At 44.5% G+C, this 26,479-nt stretch overlaps 1 protein-coding gene across 1 annotated transcript in view; it reads right to left on the bottom strand.

The window, feature by feature from the left end:
• Positions 1 to 26,028, bottom strand: part of otud5a (OTU deubiquitinase 5a) — a 40,943-nt gene extending 14,915 nt beyond the window's left edge. Inside the window, exons 1-3 of the mRNA XM_030055404.1 lie at positions 25,753 to 26,028; positions 25,114 to 25,712; positions 20,061 to 20,154 (exon numbers count right to left, since the gene is read on the bottom strand). Of these exons, the coding sequence (XP_029911264.1) occupies positions 20,061 to 20,154; positions 25,114 to 25,698 (679 nt within the window). The 5' untranslated portion in view covers positions 25,699 to 25,712; positions 25,753 to 26,028. The remainder of the gene's footprint in view (positions 1 to 20,060; positions 20,155 to 25,113; positions 25,713 to 25,752) is intronic.
• Positions 26,029 to 26,479: the final 451 nt, after the last annotated feature.

The following is a 26,479-nucleotide window of genomic DNA, read 5'->3' as shown; positions in this document are numbered from 1 at the left end:
TCAGCCCAATAAAGTCCTCCACATGAGTTTTCCTAAAAGCAGCAGCACTGTTGGCTTTTCAGGACTTTTTCACACTGAAACGCTCCCTCCTCCTCCTCCTCCTCCTCCTCCTCCTCCGCCAGGGAAAATAGTCCCTAAGCGGGGAAACGTTTTACTTTCCACAGCCAATCATCAGCTGTGTGGTTTCTGAGTGTTGAGCAGAACATTATAAGGCGGCTGCTTCAAACTCACATTGTGACTGAGCTGTGAAATCTTTAGTTCCCTGCAGGATCTGATAAACGCCTGATCTGGAAAACGTGAACAGACCAAGCATTCAAATAAGTGGAATGGCCCTTTAATACTATACATTTGAACTCTGAATCTCACGAGAACTGTGTGAGTCGTAACTGTGTGAGTCGTCCTGACTCGGCGTGTCTGATAAACTCACGATCATCTGCATGAATCACATACTCACATCAGTGTTATTTTCAAAATAAGAGTTCCAACGGGGACGTGAAGCAGCTGTCAGTCCAGTGTGACCTTTGCTGCATATTTTCACATTTCTACACTCACACTCACACTCGCACTCTCACACACACACACACACACACACACACACACACACACACACGTCAGTGATATTATGTTTCTTGAAGTTTCTCCACTCCAGCCGACGTTGTTCTTTTTAAAGTCCATTCTTGAGAGTGTGTGTTATCGTGAGCGTTGGCGCTGCGTGACACGCCGCTCTGTTTGAGCTTCCTCCTGTTTGCTCTCACTCTGGGTCGCACATACAGATAAGAAACGAACAGAATGAAAAGTGTGTGTGTGTGTGTGTGTGTGTGTGTGTGTAAATCAGTAGTAGGAAAGGTCAGTGTGTTAACAGACAGACAGTCTGTGTGACTCTGTGTGATTGTGTGTGTGATTGTGTGTGTGACTGTGTGTGTGATGACAGACACGGGTAAAAACAGGACAAGTGCACTGGGTCACATCAAACACATGTGCTCTGTGTGTGTGTGTGTGTGTGTGTGTGTGTGTGTGTGTGTGTGTGTGTGTGTGTGTTCCCGGGTAAAGATGTACTGACAGTGTGTGTGTGGTGTGTGACCCACGGCCCCAGCACATTACTGTCTCCGTCACAGAAAGTGAACGGGCAGAACCGCTGTGGGCCGGTGCTTCACACCAAATCATGCATTTCCAGGTGGTTCACGTTGCCATGGCAACAGCTGTAAACATTCAACTGATGTCACGGTGTCGGCAGAAGAGTTTGTTTACTTCAGGAGCAGAACTACACCGTGACATTCACCCTGTCACCTGTAACATCCCTGTAACATCCCTGTGATATCCCGTAACATCCCTGTGATATCCCGTAACATTCCTGTGACATCCCTGTGATATCCCTGTGATATTCCTGTGATATCCATGTGATATTCCTGTGACATCCCTGTGATATCCCTGTGATATCCCGTAACATCCCTGTGACATCCCTGTGACATCCCTGTGACATCCCTGTGACATCCCTGTGATATCCCTGTGACATCCCTGATATCCCGTAACATCCCTGTGATATCCCTGTAACATCCCTGTGATATCCCTGTGATATCCCTGTGACATCCCTGTGACATCCCTGTGACATCCCTGTGATATTCCTGTGACATCCCTGTGATATCCCTGTGACATCCCTGATATCCCGTAACATCCCTGTGATATCCCTGTAACATCCCTGTGACATCCCTGTGATATCCCTGTGATATTCCTGTGATATCCCTGTGATATTCCTGTGATATCCCTGTAACATCCCTGTGATATCCCTGTGACATTCCTGTGATATCCCGTAACATCCCTGTGATATCCCGTAACATTCCTGTGACATCCCTGTGATATCCCTGTGATATTCCTGTGATATCCATGTGATATTCCTGTGACATCCCTGTGATATCCCTGTGATATCCCGTAACATCCCTGTGATATCCCTGTGACATCCCTGTGACATCCCTGTGATATCCCTGTAACATCCCTGTGATATCCCTGTGATATCCCTGTGACATCCCTGTGACATCCCTGTGATATTCCTGTGACATCCCTGTGATATCCCTGTGACATCCCTGATATCCCGTAACATCCCTGTGATATCCCTGTAACATCCCTGTGACATCCCTGTGATATCCCTGTGATATTCCTGTGATATCCCTGTGATATCCCTGTGACATCCCTGTGACATCCCTGTGACATCCCTGTGATATCCCTGTGATATCCCTGTGACATCCCTGATATCCCGTAACATCCCTGTGATATCCCTGTGACATCCCTGTGACATCCCTGTGATATCCGTGACATCCCTGTGACATCCCTGTGATATCCCTGTGACATCCCTGTGACATCCCTGTGATATCCCTGTGACATCCCTGTGACATCCCTGATATTCCTGTAACATCCCTGTAACATCCCTGTGACATCCCTGTGATATTCCTGTGATATTCCTGTGACATCCCTGTGATATCCCTGTGACATCCCTGTGACATCCCTGATATTCCTGTAACATCCCTGTAACATCCCTGTGACATCCCTGTGATATTCCTGTGATATCCCTGTGATATTCCTGTTACATCCCTGTGATATTCCTGTGATATATCCCTGTGACATCCCTGTGATATCCCTGTGACATCCCTGTGATATCCCTGTGACATCCCTGTGATATTCCTGTGATATCCCTGTGACATCCCTGTGATATTCCTGTGATATATCCCTGTGACATCCCTGTGATATCCCTGTGATATTCCTGTGACATCCCTGTGACATCCCTGTGACATCCCTGTGACATCCCTGTGACATCCCTGTGATATTCCTGTGACATCCCTGTGACATCCCTGTGACATCCCTGTGATATCCCTGTGATATTCCTGTTACATCCCTGTGATATTCCTGTGATATATCCCTGTGATATTCCTGTGATATTCCTGTGATATCCCTGTGATATTCCTGTGATATATCCCTGTGACATCCCTGTGACATCCCTGTGATATCCCGTGACATCCCTGTGATATTCCTGTGATATATCCCTGTGACATCCCTGTGATATTCCTGTGATATATCCCTGTGATATATCCCTGTGACATCCCTGTGATATATCCCTGTGACATCCCTGTGATATTCCTGTGACATCCCTGTGACATTCCTGTGACATCCCTGTGACATCCCTGTGACATCCCTGTGATATCCCTGTGATATTCCTGTGACATCCCTGTGATATCCCTGTGATATCCCTGTGATATCCCTGTAACATCCCTGTGATATCCCTGTGACATCCCTGTGACATCCCTGTGATATCCCTGTAACATCCCTGTGACATCCCTGTGATATCCCTGTAACATCCCTGTGACATTCCTGTGATATTCCTGTGACATCCCTGTGACATCCCTGTGACATCCCTGTGATATCCCTGTAACATCCCTGTGACATCCCTGTGATATCCCTGTAACATCCCTGTGACATCCCTGTGATATTCCTGTGACATCCCTGTGACATCCCTGTGACATCCCTGTGATATCCCTGTAACATCCCTGTGACATCCCTGTGATATCCCTGTAACATCCCTGTAACATCCCTGTGACATCCCTGTGACATTCCTGTGATATCCCTGTGACATCCCTGTGACATTCCTGTGATATTCCTGTGACATCCCTGTGACATCCCTGTGACATCCCTGTGATATTCCTGTGATATATCCCTGTGATATATCCCTGTGACATCCCTGTGATATTCCTGTGACATCCCTGTGACATTCCTGTGACATCCCTGTGATATCCCTGTGACATCCCTGTGACATCCCTGTGATATTCCTGTGATATCCCTGTGATATCCCTGTGATATCCCTGTAACATCCCTGTGATATCCCTGTGATATCCCTGTAACATCCCTGTGACATCCCTGTGACATCCCTGTAACATCCCTGTAACATCCCTGTAACATCCCTGTGACATCCCTGTGATATCCCTGTGATATCCCTGTAACATCCCTGTAACATCCCTGTGACATCCCTGTGATATCCCTGTGATATCCCTGTGACATTCCTGTGATATTCCTGTGACATCCCTGTGACATTCCTGTGACATTCCTGTGACATCCCTGTGACATCCCTGTGACATCCCTGTGACATTCCTGTGACATTCCTGTGACATCCCTGTGACATCCCTGTGATATCCCTGTAACATCCCTGTGACATCCCTGTGATATCCCTGTGATATCCCTGTGACATCCCTGTGACATCCCTGTGATATTCCTGTGACATCCCTGTGACATCCCTGTGACATCCCTGTGACATCCCTGTGATATTCCTGTGACATCCCTGTGATATTCCTGTGATATCCCGTAACATCCCTGTAGTTGCTCGGCTGCTGAGTGTGTGTGGCTGACAGCTCGTGTGTTGTTCACGTCTGATGAGCTCACGTTAACGTCGGCCTGCTCTGATCTTTCTCAGATAACTTTATTAGCAGCTTGTGTGAGATCCACCAACAGCAGCTGCTGCTGACGGCACCGTGCACGTTTCAACAAACCTCTTTGGGCAAACTGAATCGTAGGCAACTGGACTTGTGTTTGTCCTAGGAAGACATTTGGCCTCTTATTCCAGGGGCTTCATCAGTTCATGCACATACCTGGACCTCACTCCACTGTCTTTGTCAGACTAGTGCGGACTAGAGAGACCGATGACCTGATGAAGCCCCTTGGATAAGAGGCCAAACGTCTTCCTGAGACAAACACAGTCCAGCTGCCTACGATTCAATTTGCCCAAAAGAGAAAGATGACCTGGATAAATGAGAATATCCATAGACACCTTTCAATAAAGTTATGCAAACAAACTTTCCTGTCGCCGCCGTGGCATCAGTGAACGCTACAGCTGTTGCTATGGCAACACGAGCCACCTCTGATTTGCTGTGAACCGAAGGCCCACGCCGTTTCTACCTGTTCAGTTTCCACGTTTAGCGAACGCTGCAGGGGGCGCTGTGTCTGAGGATAAGTCAGAAAAACTGAGTGATGTGTGTTTGCTCTGTCTCTCACACACACACACACACACACACACCATTACACCGTGATGATCAGATGCTTTTCACTTTAAAAGGGAAACTCCACCAAAACCAGAAGTGACACGCTGTGTGTCGCCGCAGACTGGAGCTCAGGTCGCAGACTGATGAGGAAACACACACACACACACACACACACACACACACACACACACACACACACACCAAGCTGAGCTGAGCAGCCAGACTGATGAAGAAACTGTGGAGATTCCACTTGTAACACACTGTCTGGACACACACACACACACACACACACACACACACACACACGCAGTTACAGTAAATGGAGCCACAGTGCACGGTGGGCAGAGGGGAGCACGGCACATTTACACACTCCAGGCTTCACGTGCACACCTCTGACATCACAGCCACCACGCACGTGCACAGTGGGTCATCAGCGGCGGACGGAGGCGGCCTGTGGTTGGCCGGCCGCCTCCTGTGGCGTTCTGGGGCAGACGGCCGAGGCGCCGGCAGACGTTACGTAACGACGGCCTCTGATGAGTGACAGGCGGAGACGTGCCGCCGCCACAGAGCACAGAGGAACTCAAGCTACAAGTACACGTCAGGAAAACAAACACTCAGGTGTTCTGACGCGAATGAATCTGCCACAGTCTGATCGACTGACCGTTGCTACGGGCAACCAGTTTGTTATGACCGACCAACCAAATCTCTGTTTACGCGATAAAACGCTGATCCAGCAAACAGGGAGACTTTCAGTCACATGTTTGAAATTTCACTCATTTTTTGATTTGGCAAAATGTGCAGGAAAAACTAACTGACTGAACTAAAAATGAATTTCAAGTCCTCAGTCTGCAACCTGGTTCTCACACACACACACACACACACACACACACACACACACAGAGAGTAAAACCAGTCTGAAGCAGCTGAGTGACTCACAGTCTACGTGTCTATCAGCTATGACATCACACAGGAGTCCACCAATCAGCTGTCAGCATTCTATACCAGTAAGACACACACACACACACACACACAGCTGAACAGTGTGTCCTGTCTTGAGCTGAATGAGAACAAAAAGCTGAAAACACAAGTTATCACCGTCGGCGCGGCAACGCGGCCTCATTTTGATAAAGCACAGCTCGCCGTGCATTGTGGGAGTTATCAGCGAGGCCGGGACCCCCGCCGCCGTCCAATCAGACGGCGTCGTTTGCCACAGAGGTCCGCCGTGACGTCAGACGGGTTTCGTAACGTCTGGAGGAAAAGTGTGTGTGTGTGTGTCACTGGGACAGAGTGTGCTCTGCCCTACACACTGCTCCCAAGGAATTCTGGGTAATGAAGTTCTAGCAGTTCAGTGTCACCGCACCGCATCAGAACTGTCCGTCACTGCTGCAACACACACTCAGTGTGTGTGTTTACACGTCTGAACGCTCACACTGGGGATGACAGCGTTTATACACCTCAGTTTTAGTGTAATGTCCCTTTAAAAGCATGCAGTGTGCAGCGTGTTCTCTGGAAAAGATCCCAGCTAACACAGTTACTGTTTGGAAAAAGGAGCTCAGTCACTTTTACTGCCAGGACATTTGACATGAGACACTTTGGACTTTTACTGCAGGACATTTTTACTGCACTACTTCTACTTCTACTGCAGTCACATACCAGCAGAGGAACAGTACTTCTACTTCTACTGCAGTCACATACCAGCAGAGGAACAGTACTTCTACAGGAGCAGCAGTGTGTAGTACTCTGTCCTCCTCTGGCTGTTAGGGTATAAAGTATTGATCGTCCAGTCATCAGTCCTGGCTGATGATCAGGCTGAAAAAATTAAACCTTATTTCAGCTCTGTGTGAGTCAGACGCCTCAGAGCTGCTGGAAGGAGCCAGGCTAACGGCTCCCATAGACTTCAAGTCTTTATGCTAAGCTAACAGGAAATGCTAGCCATAGGAAGTAAACCGCTGGACGTCCAGAGGTGGAGATGGTGTCCAACATCTGGACTCAGTTTGAGGGAGCCGGGAGAAGAAAAGGGGATTTCGCTGGAATATTCCTTTAATATGGTTTCTGCCAACACACACAATGTCAGCAGCTGTCAATCACACCGGCATGTACAGTACAGGCCAAAAGTTTGGACACACCTTCTCATTCAATGCGTTTTCTTTATTTTCATGACTATTTACATTGTAGATTCTCACTGAAGGAATCAAAACTATGAATGAACACATGTGGAGTTATGTACTTAACAAAAAAAGGTGAAATAACTGAAAACATGTTTTATATTCTAGTTTCTTCAAAATAGCCACCCTTTGCTCTGATTACTGCTTTGCACACTCTTGGCATTCTCTCGATGAGCTTCAAGAGGTAGTCACCTGAAATGGTTTTCCAACAGTCTTGAAGGAGTTCCCAGAGGTGTTTAGCACTTGTTGGCCCCTTTGCCTTCACTCTGCGGTCCAGCTCACCCCAAACCATCTGGATTGGGTTCAGGTCCGGTGACTGTGGAGGCCAGGTCATCTGCCGCAGCACTCCATCACTCTCCTTCTTGGTCATATAGCCCTTACACAGCCTGGAGGTGTGTTTGGGCTCATTGTCCCGTTGAAAAATAAATGATGGTCCAACTAAACGTGTAAGTGCTGCATAAAATTTGAGTTCATTATGCATATAATAAGTTAAATAATTGGTAAACAATTAATAAATAAATAAATAATCTCATTAAAATGTAAAATTGGTGTGTTAAAAAACAGATAAAAATGTTATTAGTTCATTATAAATACTGTGCATTTCATGGTCGGAACTAATGTTCCCAGTTGTGTTGTCACTACGGTAAATTTGATGGCACTGTGTTGAGGCAGGCTGCACATGTTGCAGTGAAGCTCCGTTGTTTTCATTCACCTATGTCATGTCAACGTCTGAAGCTAAAAACAGACAACAAAGGGACTCTAAAGAGACTTTCTAAGGACTTTTATGGATTTCAACCTCTTTTCACATCAAGCGGCCAACGAGGTATTATTGTTGTTTTAACTTTAACTATCTTTATTTTACCGGCGCTGTGCGTCTTATTTGTATTTTATTTACATGCTAACGTGCCGCTTATGCGTGTTTGTGATATGTTTGTTGATATAAATACAGTTCTCACGGCGTGAGCAAGACGTGCAGGGACGAGATGCAAGAAATGTCCAAGCAATAAACGCCTGTTTTAGAAGAACGACCTGTGTCTGTCATGATGTGAAGAGAGCTACAGTGAGAACTCGCCTGCTCAACACGGGTAGGAGAGACGACAAGACCACAGCGGCGTAACGGCACAATGAGGAACCGGCATCAGATAAGCAAAGCCCATCACGGACGGTCGTCATAGCAACCGTAAACAACGGCGATTAGACTGTGTCAAAGACGCAAGTTTTCAAGCCAACGCCAGAAGCGCTCTACCATATCCTTAAAGTTAAAGCGGTGTGAGAAGTGGCTCAACTTGGAAATTGCAACTAAAGACTCAGCTCTACTAACCTTGCATATTGTGTTATAGCCTATGTGTTTGGGGATAAATCTAATGTGCTGGTGTTGTGTGTGTTACACGCTACAAGGTTTAAAAGGTAAATACACTTCCATAAGCAAACTTAATTCATAAGCAAGTAAACAATTTTCAGTAGAGACTACAGGAAGGAACGTTGTTTAAGTTGAAATTAAATTATTAAATCTACATTTATGAAGGGTAACCAAGTCAAAGAGCTATTTAGACTAATTTAAAGGGTCACTCCATTGATGTGAAACCTTTTGTTTTGTGTGAACAGTAAGTGATTTAAGACACTTCAAAACACATTTTCTCTTAAATTAAGGTTTATATATGTGTTTTTCTCCATTTTGAAGGTTTAAAGGGCCACTTAAGAAAATTTAAAGAGTCACTCTTTTGGTTCAAAAATATTTTTGTGTGCAAAGTATAAGTGATTTAATGCATTTCTAAGCATATTTAATCTGCAACTGAGGTTTTGTTTGCATCTTGTGTCGAGTAATTCTTAATTTTCTCATATTTGTTTTGAAATTGAACTGAACCTGAAATCTATATGAGTTTAAATGCTAAAAGAGTTATCTTTATGCAATATTGAGGGGTATTCAGGTACTAATAACCTTCATAGATATTCATATTTAGGCCAAACGTAGCTCACGTGTACAAAACACAGAAATCCAACTCAAAGCTCAATAGCTACACACTTTCATAGCCATTCAAGTTATTTCAAGATGTCTGACACAAGCGCTGAGACATGCCGCACCAATGTTCTACCATCAACCCAACCTGAAGCTACAGATACTGAATCTGCAGAAGTGGAAAGACTACGAAGAAGTGAAAGAACCCGAACACTTACAGAAAAAGGAGTAGGGTTTCAAGAAGAAAGGCTGAAGAGTGTACAACGTCGGTACAGAATCATCTATGAGAAGTGGAGGTATCATGCAAGAATTGGGAGAGAAATATTGACTGATGAGGCTTCCAAAGAGGAATTGAATGAGCTGATTGGGAACGTGAAAGGCACCTGTTCTGATGTAAAGGTTATTTATGAGGAGTTACGTCGTTTTCAAGCTCCCGATACAGAACTACGGCGCAGAGTAGATACCTGCATATCGTTTTCAGATTTTATTATCCGAAAGGCAGAAAGACAACTTAAAGAGCAAACAACAGATGAAGAGGAAGATCCTTGGCCTGATGTTGGATCCATCCTAGATTCAACAGGTTCTTTATCAAAGCCACCTGTGCTTCGTCGATCAAGATGTGGTTCTACCCACTCCAGCATCCACTCAGTCAAAAGAAGTGAGGCTGCGGCTGAAGTTGCCGCGTCCCAAGAAGTTTTGGCAGTATTGGACGAACAAGAAAGGGAAGAAATAGAACTTCAAAAACTCGAGTCTGAGAACTTAGCTAGACAACAAGCAATACAAGACAAACGTAGAAAGCTTAACCGTCTAGAAGAGATGAAGAAGTTGAATGCTGCACGAGCTCGAGTAAAGGTCTACAACCAAGCTGAAGAAAACTCTGAAGTGATTGATTTGTTGCATGATATTGAACCAACAGGAGACTTTCATGTTCTTAACGCCTCAAGTCCACCATTCATTCCACAGTCTTTACCAGTTACAAACCAAGCTCCTAGTCTCCAAGGACTGCAGCCAGCACCCATGCCTCAAGTGCAGAATAGCTCTGATTTGGTCAACGTGCTAGCAGAAGCCATAAGTGCTAATCGTCTTCCAACACCTGAGCCTTCATTGTTCACTGGAGATCCCTTGAAATTCAAAGACTGGCAACTGTCTTTCAACACACTAATTGACAGGAAAAACATTCCAAAGAATGAAAAACTGTATTACTTAAGAAAGTACTTAGGTGGCACTGCAAGGAAAGCTGTTGAAGGATTTTTCCTACTAGGCACTGAAGCAGCATATGACTCAGCTTGGCAGCTGTTAGAAAAACGCTTTGGAGACCCATTCATAATTGGGAAATGTTTCAGAGACAAGCTGCATGGATGGCCTAAGATAACCTCTAAGGATGGCTACGAGCTGAGAGAATTCGCAGATTTCCTTAAGGGCTGTGAGGCTGCAATACCCCACATCAAGACATTGGAAGTTCTTAATGACTGTAGTGAAAGTCAAAAAATTCTGCTGAAATTGCCAGATTGGCTGGTATCCAGATGGAACCGTATAGTAATGGAGGCTAGACAAGCAGATATAGGTTACCCACCTTTCAAAGTATTTGTTGACTTCCTGTCAAAGGAAGCAGATCTTGCTTGTGATCCTATATCCTCAATACAAGCCCTCAAGAGTCTGGAAGGTGAGAAGCCAAAGCATCCACGAAGTCAAACCATTCAAGCAAAGACACTGTCTACAAATACAACACAGAGTGACATTCCATCATGCACATTCTGCAAAAGGACAGGACACGTTCTTGCCAAGTGTAGAAAGTTTGGTGAAAAGACAGTTCAAGAGCGTGTCAAGTTTGTACAAGGAGAGAAACTTTGTTTTGGATGTTTAAAAACCGGTCACCACTCAAGGAGATGTGACAATAGGAGCACATGTGAACGGTGTCAAAAGAGACATCCAACATGTCTACATGATGACAATTTCAAAGAACATCAAAGGTCAGCACCTCTTAGAGGAGACTGTAATTCAAGGGACAAGGTGGAACCCAAAGAAACTGCTGCAATAGCAACTACCAACAGAGTCATACAGAAGGGCCCAAGCACATACACCTCCTCAATCGTACCGGTCTGGGTCTCACCCATTACACGGCCAGATCAGGAAATTCTTGTCTATGCACTCCTAGACACACAGAGTGATACATCTTTCATTCTGGACCAAGTAGCTCAAGACCTCGACACAAACAAAGTGAAAGCTAGCTTGCAGTTATCTACAATGTCTGCAAGGTCAACAATAATACCCTGCCAGAAACTAACAAATCTACAAGTGAGAGGATACAACCTGGAGAAAAGGATTCCATTGCCATCACTGTTCACACGCGAATTCATTCCAGCAGACAGGTCCCACATTCCAACTTCTGAAACGGCTCTGAAATGGCCTCATCTGAAACAACTGTCAGACAAGATTCCCCCACCATTGGACTGCGAAGTGGGCCTGCTTATTGGCTATAATTGCCAACAAGCCCTTCTCCCAAAGGAGATCCTGACTGGGGATGAGAATCAGCCATATGCACAGCGGACTGATCTTGGCTGGAGCATTGTTGGCTGCTCAAATCCAGCAAGTGACTATGGTGATGCAATAGGAATCAGTCACAGAATCTTAGTGCAAGAAGTGACACCTGCTATACAGCCATCTGTTGACCTAAAGAGAGAAGTACACTTTGCATGCAGAATTCAGGTCAAAGAGATTGGTCCAACAGATATAATCAAGGCTTTGGAGTCCGATTTCACAGATCATACTGCAGACAATAACCCAGTCTCACAGGAAGATCTTCTCTTCTTGTCAAAGTTGAAAGAAAGCATAAGGCAAAAGGAAGATGGCCATTATGAACTCCCACTCCCCTTCAAGACGGAGACACCCAATCTCCCAGACAACAAACAATGTGCAATTCATAGACTTGCCTCACTAGAGCGACGACTCAGGAGAAATGAGCAATATTATGAGGATTATGTCCATTTTATGAATGACATTATAAGTAGAGGAGATGCTGAGAAAGTCCCGCAGCCTGAACTCGATAACCAACCAGTATGGTATATCCCGCACCACGGAGTCTATCACCCCCACAAACCTGGGAAGATCCGTGTGGTTTTCGATTGTTCAGCACACTACCAAGAAACCTCTCTAAATGATCATCTCTTAACCGGGCCAGACCTGACTAACACTTTAGTCGGAGTGCTGTGTCGATTCAGAAAGGGTCCAGTAGCCATAATGTGCGACATCAAAAGAATGTTTCACCAGTTTCATGTGGCTAAGGAACACCAAGATTACCTAAGGTTCCTCTGGTGGGACAATGGCGATCTGGATTCCGAACCCTCAGTGTACAGAATGAAGGTGCACCTTTTTGGAGCAGCTTCTTCCCCTGGTTGCTCCAACTTTGGGTTCAAACATCTCGCATCACAAGGTCATGGAAAATTTAGTGAACAAGCTATCAAGTTCATTCAGAGAAGCTTTTATGTCGACGATGGCTTAACGAGCGTGAGGTCACCTGCTGAAGCCATACGTCTGGTAGAAGAGTCAAGAGCCTTGTGCAGAACAGGAAATCTTAGACTGCACAAGTTTGTTTCCAATGACAAAGATGTGGTTGCAGCAATACCACCTGAAGAACGTGCCCAAACCAAGGATCTAGACATGGCTCTCGGAGAATTTCACATCGAGCGAGCACTTGGAGTACAGTGGTGCGTCGAAGTGGATGAGTTCCAATTCAGAGTTGTAGTTAAGGAAAATCCACTGACAAGGAGAGGGGTTCTATCAACAGTTGCCTCCGTATTTGACCCGCTAGGGTTTGTGGCCCCCTTCATACTGGTCGGCAAACAGATTCTTCAGGCCCTATGCAGGGATAAATTAGGATGGGATGAAGATCTTCCTGATCACATTCGGCTCCAATGGGAATCATGGCTTAGAGATCTGCCTCACTTGGCAGCCCTTAAGATATCAAGAAACTACCTTCCACCAAACTTTGGTGAGGTCAGAAGATACGAGCTTCACAGTTTTTCTGATGCAAGCCTCAGTGGATATGGTGCATGTTCATATCTTCGAGCAACAGGTGATACAGGACAGATCAGTTGTTCTCTTGTTATGGGTAAGGCAAGAGTAGCCCCGACCAAATTGACAACCATCCCAAGACTCGAATTGTCATCAGCTGTGACCTCAGTTCGCAATGCCGACATCATCAAAAGGGAACTTGAAATTGAAGACTTGCAAGAGTACTACTGGACTGACTCTAAGGTAGTCCTTGGCTATGTGAACAACGATGCCAAGAGATTTCACATATTTGTGGCCAATAGGATTCAACGCATAAGATTGAGTACAAACCCTGAACAATGGCGACATGTAAGCTCTGAAAACAACCCTGCTGACTGTGCCTCAAGGGGAATGACTGCAATCCAGCTGAAAGAGTCCAGCTGGCTGAAAGGACCCAACTTCCTTTGGCAACAAAATCTGCCATGTGAAGAGGAAATGGTGGGAGAAGTTGAGACAACCGACCCTGAGCTTCGCAAGGCCTATCCTCATGCAATCAAGGCAGAGGAAGTGAATAAGATGACACATCGTTTTACCAAATTTTCTGACTGGTTCAGAGTTGTAAGAGCGGTGGCCAGACTCAAAAGATTTGTCAGAGAATTTAAGGGACTGCAATCAAGAACAAATGAAACAACTAACCTGGAAGAAAGAAAGGAAGCTGAAATTTTCATCATTAAGTTAGTGCAAGAAGATGCCTTCGCCGAAGAAATCCAGAAACTCAAGCTCCAGAAGGAACTCACCATGAATAAGCGCAACAAGTTACATCAGTTGAATGCATTCCTGGATAATAACAGTGTCCTTAGGGTGGGAGGACGACTATCCCAATCAACCTTGCACCATGATGTGAAACACCCAGCAATACTTCCCAAGAAATCTCATGTGTCAACCCTGCTCATTAAACATCACCATGAGCGCGTACATCACCAAGGTAGGGGCATGACTATGAACCAACTGCGTGCAAATGGAATATGGATTTTAGGATGTGGAAGCATGGTCTCTTCACATATTTACAAATGCGTAAAATGTAGGAGATACCGCAGAACTACTGAAGTTCAACAAATGGCTAATCTGCCTGAAGAGAGAACTGAAGCATCCCCTCCCTTCACGTACTGTGGCCTTGACTGCTTTGGCCCCTTCATTGTAAAGGAGGGAAGAAAGGAATTAAAACGTTATGGATTACTGTTTACTTGCTTGTGCTCCAGAGCAGTACATATAGAGACACTAGATGACTTAACTACAGACGCATTCATGAATGCTCTTCGAACATTCATAGCCATCAGAGGACCTGTTCGGCAATTAAGGTGCGATCAGGGAACAAATTTCATGGGTGCCAGGAGAGTGCTTTCTGAGTTGCTCAAGGGAATGGATCAAGAACGTCAACGAGCGTTTGGTTGTGAATTTGTGATCAACATCCCATCGGCTAGCCATATGGGCGGAGTCTGGGAGCGCCAGATTAGAACTATCCGCAGTATCCTGACTGCCATGCTTGATAAGTGCACAAGCAGACTCGATACCACAACTCTGAGGACGTTTCTTTATGAAACAATGGCTATAATCAACAGCAGGCCACTAAGTGTTGAACACCTTCATGATCCCACAGGACCAGAACCTCTCACTCCAAACCACTTATTAACCATGAAATCATCAATTATTCTGCCACCTCCCGGACAGTTCTGCCAGGAAGACCTTTACCTCTGCAAAAGGTGGAAAAGAGTGCAATTCTTGGCCAATGAATTTTGGCAAAGGTGGAAACGGGAATACCTGCTAAACCTCCAGCAACGACAGAGATGGCAAAAGCCAACACGAAACTCACGAGTGAATGATATTGTGATCCTACAAGATGATAGCTCTCCAAGAAATGAATGGAAACTCGCCAGAGTTATGGAAGTTTTCCCCAGTGCAGATGGCATGGTACGAAAGCTGAAGCTTCTTGTCACTGATACAATTCTTGACAAAGGAAAAACACTTACCAGATCAGTTCATCTTGAAAGACCCATTCACAAAGTGGTCACCTTACTTGAAGCCAATTAAGTAGCACATGAGGCTATATGCATTCACACTTGAAATGTTTTGTTAATTCTCAGTTTTGTTTAAAAGGAAAATCCCACATTCAAGTTAATGAGTGATTTGGTGGGAGTGTAAGTGCTGCATAAAATTTGAGTTCATTATGCATATAATAAGTTAAATAATTGGTAAACAATTAATAAATAAATAAATAATCTCATTAAAATGTAAAATTGGTGTGTTAAAAAACAGATAAAAATGTTATTAGTTCATTATAAATACTGTGCATTTCATGGTCGGAACTAATGTTCCCAGTTGTGTTGTCACTACGGTAAATTTGATGGCACTGTGTTGAGGCAGGCTGCACATGTTGCAGTGAAGCTCCGTTGTTTTCATTCACCTATGTCATGTCAACGTCTGAAGCTAAAAACAGACAACAAAGGGACTCTAAAGAGACTTTCTAAGGACTTTTATGGATTTCAACCTCTTTTCACATCAAGCGGCCAACGAGGTATTATTGTTGTTTTAACTTTAACTATCTTTATTTTACCGGCGCTGTGCGTCTTATTTGTATTTTATTTACATGCTAACGTGCCGCTTATGCGTGTTTGTGATATGTTTGTTGATATAAATACAGTTCTCACGGCGTGAGCAAGACGTGCAGGGACGAGATGCAAGAAATGTCCAAGCAATAAACGCCTGTTTTAGAAGAACGACCTGTGTCTGTCATGATGTGAAGAGAGCTACAAAACGCAAACCGGATGGGATGGCATGTCGCTGCAGGATGCTGTGGTAGCCATGCTGGTTCAGTGTGCCTTCAATTTTGAATAAATCCCCAACAGTGTCACCAGCAAAACACCCCCACACCATCACACCTCCTCCTCCATGCTTCACAGTGGGAACCAGGCATGTGGAATCCATCCGTTCACCTTTTCTGCGTCTCACAAAGACACGGCGGTTGGAACCAAAGATCTCAAATTTGGACTCATCAGACCAAAGCACAGATTTCCACTGGTCTAATGTCCATTCCTTGTGTTTCTTGGCCCAAACAAATCTCTTCTGCTTGTTGCCTCTCCTTAGCAGTGGTTTCCTAGCAGCTATTTGACCATGAAGGCCTGATTGGCGCAGTCTCCTCTTAACAGTTGTTCTAGAGATGGGTCTGCTGCTAGAACTCTGTGTGGCATTTATCTGCTCTCTGATCTGAGCTGCTGTTAACTTGCCATTTCTGAGGCTGGTGACTCGGATGAACTTGTCCTCAGAAGCAGAGGTGACTCTTGGTCTTCCTTTCCTGGGTCGGTCCTCATGTGTGATGGTTTTTGCGACTCCACTTGGGGACACATTTAAAGTTTTTGCAATTTTCCGGACTGACTGACCTTCATTTCTTAAAGTAATGATGGCCACTCGTTTTTCTTTAGTTGGCTGATTGATTCTTGCCATAATATGAATTTTAACAGTTGTCCAATAGGGCTGTCGGCTGTGTAGTAACCTGACTTCTGCACAACACAACTGATGGTCCCAACCCCATTGATAAAGCAAGAAATTCCACTAATTAACCCTGATAAGGCACACCTGTGAAGTGAAAACCATTTCAGGTGACGACCTCTTGAAGCTCATCGAGAGAATGCCAAGAGTGTGCAAAGCAGTAATCAGAGCAAAGGGTGGCTATTTTGAAGAAACTAGAATATAAAACATGTTTTCAGTTATTTCACCTTTTTTTGTTAAGTACATAACTCCACGTGTTCATTCATAGTTTTGATGCCTTCAGTGAGAATCTACAATGTAAATAGTCATGAAAATAAAGAAAACGCATTGAATGAGAAGGTGTGTCCAAACTTTTGGCCTGTACTGTATGTGTGTGTGTGTGAGGAAGCACTAACACTTCACAATAAGAGCACAACAATTAACGTTAGTTAATGTTAGTTAATGTCGTAATGGTTAATTAACTATTAGTTAAAGATTATTATGGCATTTACTGATGTTAATAATATCTACAATAACCCTTAAATAACATATAAATTAATACCTTAGCATGAACAGCATTAGTACATGATTCTCAGACACATTAGTTTACGGTTAGTTAACTGTCACTTCATGTTTATTACCTATCACTTCATGTTTATTACCTGTCACTTCATGTTTATTACCTGTTACTTCATGTTTATTACCTATCACTTCATGTTTATTACCTGTTACTTCATGTTTATTACCTATCACTTCATGTTTATTACCTGTCACTTCATGTTTATAACCTGTTACTTCATGTTTATTACCTGTCACTTCATGTTTATTACCTGTCACTTCATGTTTATTACGGCATCAACTAACGATAATTGTTGTACTCTTACTGTAAAGTGTTACCAACGCTAGATATCGAAACTGACACTGTGTTCACTGTGAGAGAGGAGAGAGGCACCCTGACCCTGCATAAACACACACACACACACACACACACACACACCTGGACAGTCGAAACAAAAAGTGACAGGTTGGGTGTGAAAACAGCTTCAACAACCCGTCACCGAACAAAACCCACCTCAGTGTGTGAGTGTGTGTGTGCGTGTGCGTGTGTGTGTGTGTGCGTGCGTGTGTGCGTGTGTGTGTGTCAGACTGGTTTCTGTGAAATGAGAGCCTTGGCGAGGAAATGAGCTTCAGAAAATAGAACAGAAGAGAAAAAAAATCAGAAATCAAAGGGGAGAGAGAGCAGAACTGGACTGAATAGAACAGAGAGCGGACTCTTACATAAGGACGGGCCTGCTCACCTCTCACTGGACACACACACACACACACACACACACACACACACACACACACACACACACACACACACACACACACAATGATGACATGACCACAGAAATATGATATCTGATATATGACACGTAACCTGGATACTCTGAATGGGCCTGTGTGTGTGTGTGTGTGTGTGTGTGTGTGTGTGTGTGTGTGTATGTGGGTCACAGTGAAACATGAGGATGTGAAAGTGAGCAGTCCCTCTCGGTGCAGCACCCTCTGCTGGATGAGGTTGGAAGAAACGGATTACATCACATCTTTCTGTCCTTTTCCATCAGAACTTACCATCAAACCAATCAATCAATATCATCAATATCATCAATACCATCATCAACACCTGATAAAGATTACAAAGCAAAGAGTCAAAATGTGAGTTTGTGGTTGAAGCAGCCGCCTTATAATGTTCAGAAACCACACAGCTGATGATTGGCTGTGGAAAGCAAAACGTTTAGGGACTATTTTCCCCGGAGGAGGAGGAGGAGGAGGAGGAGGAGGAGGAGGGAGCGTTTCAGTGTGGAAAAAGTCCTGAAAAGCCAACAGTGCTGCTGCTTTTAGGAAAACTCATGTGGAGGACTTTATTGGGCTGATGGAAAACTGGAGTGAAGAAAGTGTGAAGGCTCTGAAAGTTCATGTTCATATCGTAGTGGAATGAATGGAGGAAAGGGAGGAGGAGTGATGTGGCAGCTCTGAAAGCCCACTGCTCGCTCTGGGAGGAGAACTTTTTGATCAGAACAGTGCGATGTGATGTCATCATATTTACACTGTATTGAGCAAACTGACTGGATTTCTCTCAGAAATATGAGGGGAAAAGGCGCTGAGCAACTCAGCAAGAAATGACCTGAAAATCTGCAGGAAGTTAGTAAAAAAAATAAAAAAGGTCCAGAAAACGACCTGGAAATGAGCCAAACAGAAACAGAAAAGTTTTTTTTTGGTATTATTTTATTACTTATTATTTTGTGGTTTCTTAATTTCAGGTCATTTCTATTTTTAGGTAATTTCTTGAAATTATCATAATTATATTATTCAACATGGGAAAACACTTTTTTGGCTTTTTTTCAAGTTTTATTATTATTATTATTATTATTATTATTATTAATAATAATTTTCAGGATTTTTTCTGGTTGATTTATTTCAGGTCATCGCCTTGTTTATTTCAGTTTTTTTTACTTGTCCTTTTGTGAATATTTAGGTCATTTCTTGTAATTACTACAATTATAGATTTAAAATTATGTTACAGGAAAAAAAAATTCCCCTTCCACTAAATTCCAGGACATTTTCTTGTTTTGTTTTAATTTTCAGGATTTTTTTTTTTTTTTTTTTTTTGCTATTTGGTTTCAGGTTGTGTCCCTGTTTGTTTGTTTGTTTGTCTGTTTGCTTACTTGTTTGTTTGTTTTTTTGGTCTTCCTTCTCTTTTTCATTTTCTTGTATTTCTTAGTAATTTCTTGCTGCTTTGGGGGCCGTTAGCAGACAAACAGATAAACAGATCAACTTTACTGGGAAATTCTTAAGCTTTTTTCTCCTGTTTTGGAGAGAATCAATGTAAAGCTCCTCTCTGCTGTGTGTGTGTGTGTGTGTGTGTGTGTGTGTGTGTGTCAACACTGCAGACCCCACAGAACAGGATGGACAGGAAGTGATGTCACATCCTGTACGTGGTGACGTCACACACCAACAGGACAGCAAATACCAGTAACACCAGTAACACACACACACACACACACACACACACACAAACACACACACACACACACACACACACACACACACACACACACACACACACACCAGCCTGTAGGACCGGTTCAGTGTGTGTGTGTGTGTGTGTGTGTGTGTGTGTGTGTGTGTGTGTGTGTTCAGAAGGTGTGGATCAAACAGAAAACACTGTAATACTGACACCTGCTGGTCAAAACAGGAATTACACTTCAACTAGAAATCAAGGCAGCTTTGTTTGTCTGTGTGTGTGTGTGTGTGTGTGTGTGTGTGTGTGTGTGTGTCTGTGTTACTGTGTGTGTGTGTGTGTGTGTGTGTGTGTGTGTCTGTGTGTCTGTGTTACTGTATGTGTGTGTGTGTGTGTGTGTGTCTCACCGACGGCTCTGAACAGACAGGCTCCGTCCTCCTTCATCTTCTTGATGACGAAGCCTTTCTTCTCCCCCAGAGCTTTCTCAAACCAGTGCTCCTGCTGCACACACACACACACACACACACACACACACACACACAGAGCTGTCAGTCTCCTACATGTTGATTTAACAGGAATCACAACACACAGCTGGAATGTCTGATCAGCTGCACCCGCTCATTATTTTTCATTATTGATTAATGCATCAATTAGTTCTTTGATTAACGGATCGATCAATCAGCGTATGAACTGATCAAAACAAAGCCACCGTCTTCAGATGTCCTCCTGAGTCCGACCAGCGGAGCACACACACCGGTGTTAACTTTTTAAAACATCCATCACTCACTCACACACATACACACACACACACACACACACACACACACACACACACACAGGACGAATGTGGAACACAGCTCTGGTCCTCTGAGTGTTCAGGCTGCAAGACGTCACTGAATTCATGATGAGAAATAATCCCAAAACAACTCTGACACCACCACCAGTGTGTGTGTGTGTGTGTGTGTGTGTGTGTGTGTGTGTGTGTGTGTGGTCTCCAGGGCTGGGCAACAATCAACGACCTCGATGATTCTGACAATAAGATCTTCCACAATAGCAATAATATGTCATTTATTTTCGACAGTCATTTGTGAGTCCTTTAGGGCCTGAAACAGCCTACGTGTTGCCTTCAGTGTCATCACGTAAACTCCAGCACTGTGCAGGAAGCTGCCCAGAACAGACAGAAGCAGATTTCTTTCAATAACTCAGAAAAAAAGGCAGCGAGCAACTTGACAAGAAAATGACCTGAAGATTTGCAAGATAATTAGGAAAAGATTACAAGAAAATGACTTGGTACTTAACTAAAGAAAGAAAGAAAGAAAGAAAGAAAAAGAAAAACTATTATGTCAAACTTGTTGAGAGAGAGAGAGAGAGAGAGAGAGAGAGAGAAAGAAGGAAAAATATCCAGAATTTTTTTAGTATAATTGTAAATGTAACTACATATTTTGAAATTATGTTACGGGAAAAAATATTCATTTTATTTTATTTTATTTTATTTTATGGAAATTTCCAGGTCAACTTCTTGTTTGTTTGTTTTTCTGATCATGTCGTTGTGTGTTCTGGTTTGTTACTTTACTTTTTCCTTGTAACTTGTCGCTCATCTCTCTGATTGTCAGGTCGGTTCCTGTTCAGGCGCTCACTGAATCTGCTCGGCTGTTTAAGGGTTAAAGGGCTCGTCTGGATTCACCTGGACGCACAACACCTGAGGCCTGGACCTGCAGCTGGATGTGGGCTTAGTGAGGTAACCCTGCTGGGTTTTCTCTACCAAGTAGGTGGTTTACTTTTTAATCGGGGTATGTTGCCGTGGTAACATACGCTGAACACCTCACCTGAGTTCAGGATAAGAGCTCAGCAGGTAGAAAAGCCCCACCTACTGACCAATCAGCTCTCTGGGAAAATGGCCTGCCCATTGGCTGAGAGCCCAGAGGATCGAGGTGCACAACTTGTGCTCCTTTTTTCCCAAGTTAGGCTGACGATTTTTTTTCCCTTTCTTCTTCTTTTATAAAATTAATACATTTTACTTAGACTTCTTATTTTAATTCTGTTTGTTTTTCTCACATTTTTTCAAGTTTGAAGAGAAGAGGAAGAAGGAATTCTTGTTTTTTTTTTACTCATGACTCTACACTGTCCAACCAAAAATTGATCATGTAGACTGATGTAGTGATTTTTAAAAATATTTTTGAAAATAAATGAGGGGAATTTAATTCAGAGGGTTAAATAAAAGCCTGATAAAATCCAGGCCAGCCTCTGGGCTCCTTCAGGTTTCCATTAGTTTGCTCATATTTAGTATTTAGGCTGGCTGCCCTGAAAAGTCCACATGGTGCCAAATGCTTTACTGTCTTTAAGTGACAGCGAAATAATATTTTAACCAGCAGAATAAACACGAGGCGTCAGAGGCTTTATAAAATGAAATATCAAAACCAGTTGAATCAAAGTGACGATTCTGCTGAAACTCAAACTGAGGGCAGCGGCCCAGCGAGGGTCGCCCCTCACTGTGAGAGAGGGCCAGTTCCTCTGCAGGAGTGTACGGCTGAGTGGGAGACACATTCATTTACTGAACACGCAAATTTTTCCTTGTCTGTGATTGGTCGTATGCAGCAAACTCCGCCCTTTGCATGTGAGCGCACAGATCTAGACTGGAAAAGCCTGGGTTCAGTTAGCGAGCTGATAACTGGCTTTGTGGGACCCAAAATCCGGATTGTGGATGTCTGGTTGAGTGAAGTCAGAAAACTAAGAGAAACCCCGGGGATGATAATCCAGCTGCATGGGACAGGGCCCAGGTGTGACCTCTGCCATGTGCTTCACACACACACACACACACACACACAACACATGCAGAATTTGGCCTTTGAGTGTCCGGAGCGCCACCTGCTGTACGGAGAGCGTCCCGTCACAAACCCCCCACAGGCTTGACCCCCGACCCCAAGACCTGCTGAGGCAAAGTGGCTCACTTCCTGTCTGCCACTTCCTGTCAGTCAGCTGACTGACGACAACAGAAAGCTGAACCAAGCAGGACCGCCGCTGACTCTGTGTGTGTGTGTGTGTGTGTGTGTGAGAGTGTGTGTGTGTGTGTGTGTGTGTGTGTTCTCTATTGATGCTCTGCTTTAGTGTTGCTGTGAATGGGACAGATATTTCTACACACGTCTCCATTGGCAAACACACACACACACACACACACACACACACACCTGGGCCTCCAGCCACAGCCGGCGGCCCAGCAGACTCTGGAACACCTGAACACCTGTGTGTGTGTGTGTGTGTGTGTGTGTGTGTGTGTGTGTGTGTGTTTCCACAGTGGGACATCTTGCTGTCGACCTACAGGACGTTTTTTAATCCCAGGTGTTAAAAAAAATCCATCCCAGTGATGTTAAAGGTTTGTCCCGCTCTCATTTTCCACGTCAACAAACATTTTATCAATAAAGATTTCACAGCTCAGAGTCAGACTGTGAGTCTGTGTTTGAAGCAGCCGCCTCATAATGTTCTGCTTCCTCAACATTCAGAAACCACACAGCTGATGATCGGCTGTGGAAAGCAAAACGTTTCCCTGCTTAGGGACTATTTTCCCCGGCGGAGGAGGAGGAGGTGTTTTTTTTTTTTTTCACTCCACCCCCAATTTCAAAAAGTCCTCAAAAACTTTATAGACTTTACAAATTTGTGAGTTTTTCCTCATGAATCCGCCACTTCAGTTTCAGAGAATATCCAAGTTTTTTTGCTCATAAATTTATGAACCTGACCTCAGAATTTCAGATTTTTTTCTCAGGAATTTGTGTCTTTGTAATTTAATAATTTGAGTTTATTCTCTTTTATTCTCTGAAATTTACCACTTTAATCTAGAAAATTCAGTTTTTTTTCCTCTAAATATTACCACATACACACACACACACACGCACGCACGCACACACACACACAAGCTCTGTGATTTGTTTTCCCTTCGATGTCCATCACATGCTGTCGTATCAAAACAAAACAAAACGTCATCCTAGTATTTTTGAATGCTTGGTCCATTTACTACAATTCACTCACATTTTCCACTTCAACCAACCATTTATCAAATCCTGTTTGAATGGAAACCAGCGGCTGGAGGAAAGGGAGGAGGAGTGATGTGGCAGCTCTGAAACCCCACTGCTCGCTCTGGGAGGAGAGCAGAGGAACGTTCTGGAGAGGAAACTCTCAACATGCAGAAAATCCCTGGTTCAGTGGAGCAAATATACACAACATGCAGCCTGCACTGCCTCAGTGTGTTTAAGAGGCTGCATCCATAACCAGACTGTAGCTGGCTTTTTAGTTTCCCAGCACATAACAGCAACAATACAATAATAATAAATCTGTTGTGTTTATCACGCTGGTGGGGCCATTTTTCATTTTAACAAGGATTCTTGGACAATATCATGTGTTCCTGTCAGCCGCTCACGTCCGCCCGGCGGTTCGAGGCAGATCTGTGTTTCTGTAGCTCCACTGCCTCGTGCTTTTTGTGCATCTGTGCAAATCTCATTTCTGCAGCTCAGCAAAAGTGAGCAGTCCCACAGTCCAGCGCTGTCATTTTGCTCAAGGATTCAGGAGTGAGCAAACTCAGAACTTACTTTTACAACAAGGATTTCTTACAGCAATTTGTAGTTTCTTATCCATCTTTGACTACTAATATTTTACGGTTTTGTTTCTGCACAACTTGTTTTAATTTTGCTGTACTTATTGTACGCTTTGTTTTATCAGGTTCTATTTTCCAGGTTTTGTTATGTTTTCTTTTTATGCTCTTATCTTGACCATGTGTGTCATTTTTATTTTGCACCTTGTAGCTGTGTTTTGAAAAGTGCTCTACAAATAAAAATAAAGTGTATTAATATTATTATTACTATTTCCATTCAGTGAGACTTGCCTGCTCTACATTTATGCGACGGCTGCAGTTACTCCTTACTGTGCAGAAGAAGCTTTTCCATGCAAAAACATCCAGCATGCTGCCTTGTTGGAGTGGAAAGCAGCCAACAGGATGTGCAGCAGTGAGAGCTCCAACATTAAAACACCTCTCACAGGTTCACACATCAATAATTCAACTCAGAGAGGAACCATATGATTAGTTTGACTGTTAACAGTGAACTACATTTTCCTCAGAAGACACTGCCATGTACTTTCACTGAGGGGACATGAGGGAATGCAGGACTTTTACTCTGATAACATGATTTCTCCATCATGGTGTAGATTTGTACACTTTCTTTAAAGTGCTCCTTCGGTGGTTTGGGGTCTGGCTCCAGCTCTGCTCCTGCTGGTTTCTCTGGTGTCTTTTCATTTCATAACACAACAGTTATGACGGCTTGGAACCCCGCCAGCCTCGTGTTATCGCTTGAAAACTTCACTGGCTTCGTGTTTACTTCCTACTAACACAGCTACACAGGTTCGAGCCCGGCTAGGCTAATGCTAACACCCTGAAACTTCCCTGTTGCCGGTGTGTGTGTGCGGTGGAGTCGGTACCTGCTCCACGGTGGCCGGGTCCATGGACTGCAGCCGGGCGGCGTTTTCGTACTCGTCCTCGCTGTTGTTCCCCCCGGCTCCCTCCTCCGTGTCCTGGCTGGAGCCGACGCCTCCCGGTCCGGTCACTCCGGGCTGCCCTCCCCCGGCCAGAGCCACCACCCCGCCGGAGCAGGTCCCAGCCTGCCGCCGCCTCTTGCTCAGCCCGGGCCCGGAGCAGCAGCTGCCGATGCCGCCGCCGCAGCCGACACCGGCCGCCACGACCAGCTCCCCCCGGGACCCGGCCACCATCCCGCCGCTGCTGTCTCTACCGTCGCCCGGTCCGACGGGGGAAACCGAGCCGACGGGCGGGGGAGAGGCCTGCTGCGGCCGGGAGCTAGCCTCGATGTTCCGCCTGTCATCCCTGGCGGAGGGCGGAGCGGGCTGGTAGGACCACGGCGGAGGTGAAGCCCTCGGCCGCGCTCCGGCTCGCCCTCCGTGCGGGTGCGGGTGTTGGTGCGGGTCGGAGCCGCTCCGGCGGTCGCTGTCGTCGGCGTGATCCGAGACCCCGACACCCGAGCTGGGCTTCTTCTTCGGAAGAATCGTCATGGTTCTGTGTGTGTTTGTGTGTGTGAGTGTGTGTGAGTGTGTGTGTGTGTGTGTGTGTGTGTGTTAGGGAAGGAGGGAGGGGGGGTCAAAGGGGTGACGATTCCTCCCGTTCTCGATCAAATGCTTCGGCTTGCTCGCCTCTCGGCGCGGCCGCTCCGGAGAATCCGCCGAGTTAAGGCCGTTAGCCAGCGGGAGGCGACGGGCGGGTCGACGACGAGCGGCTCTCCGCGGCGCAAACCGAGAACAAAAACAAACCGAGTCTCTCTTCCCGTCCAGGCTCACAAAACATCAACACAGTCTGACGGAGGGCAGCGACGTCACTTCCTGGTTGCGACGGCGTTTTTACGTCAGGCCGTCTGTCGTTTGGAGCGCTAATTTTTTTCTATGATTTATTATATCATTTTTTTAATTAATTTAATTTTAGTTCTTGACAAACCCCGCAGTCACAGGCGCATTAAAAACCCCAAAGTGTGTGTTCGTGGAGGAGCCGGAGCAGCGCGGCCAGCGGCTCCTTTCTTCCTCAAAACTAAAAAGAAATGAAAACAATAAACATATGCAACGTTCTCAAAGTCTTCAAGTGAGTTTAGTGCCACTGTTTTGTTTTTTAGTATTTAATTTAATTTTTATTATGTATCTTTTTTTATCAGGTTTGTTTCGTTTTTGCTGTATTTCTCTCTTTTGCACAACTTTATGTTTTATTGTTTGTTTATAAAGATTTTTTTTTTTAAAAGAACCGATTTATAATCACATTTTTATTCATTTTTATTAATACAAGACATTA

This window comes from Myripristis murdjan, chromosome 7 (assembly GCF_902150065.1).
Source record: "Myripristis murdjan chromosome 7, fMyrMur1.1, whole genome shotgun sequence".
In the NCBI taxonomy this organism is placed as follows: Eukaryota; Metazoa; Chordata; class Actinopteri; order Holocentriformes; family Holocentridae; genus Myripristis; species Myripristis murdjan.
Note: the sequence above shows the minus strand (reverse complement) of the source record. Positions and strands in the feature narration are given on the sequence as shown.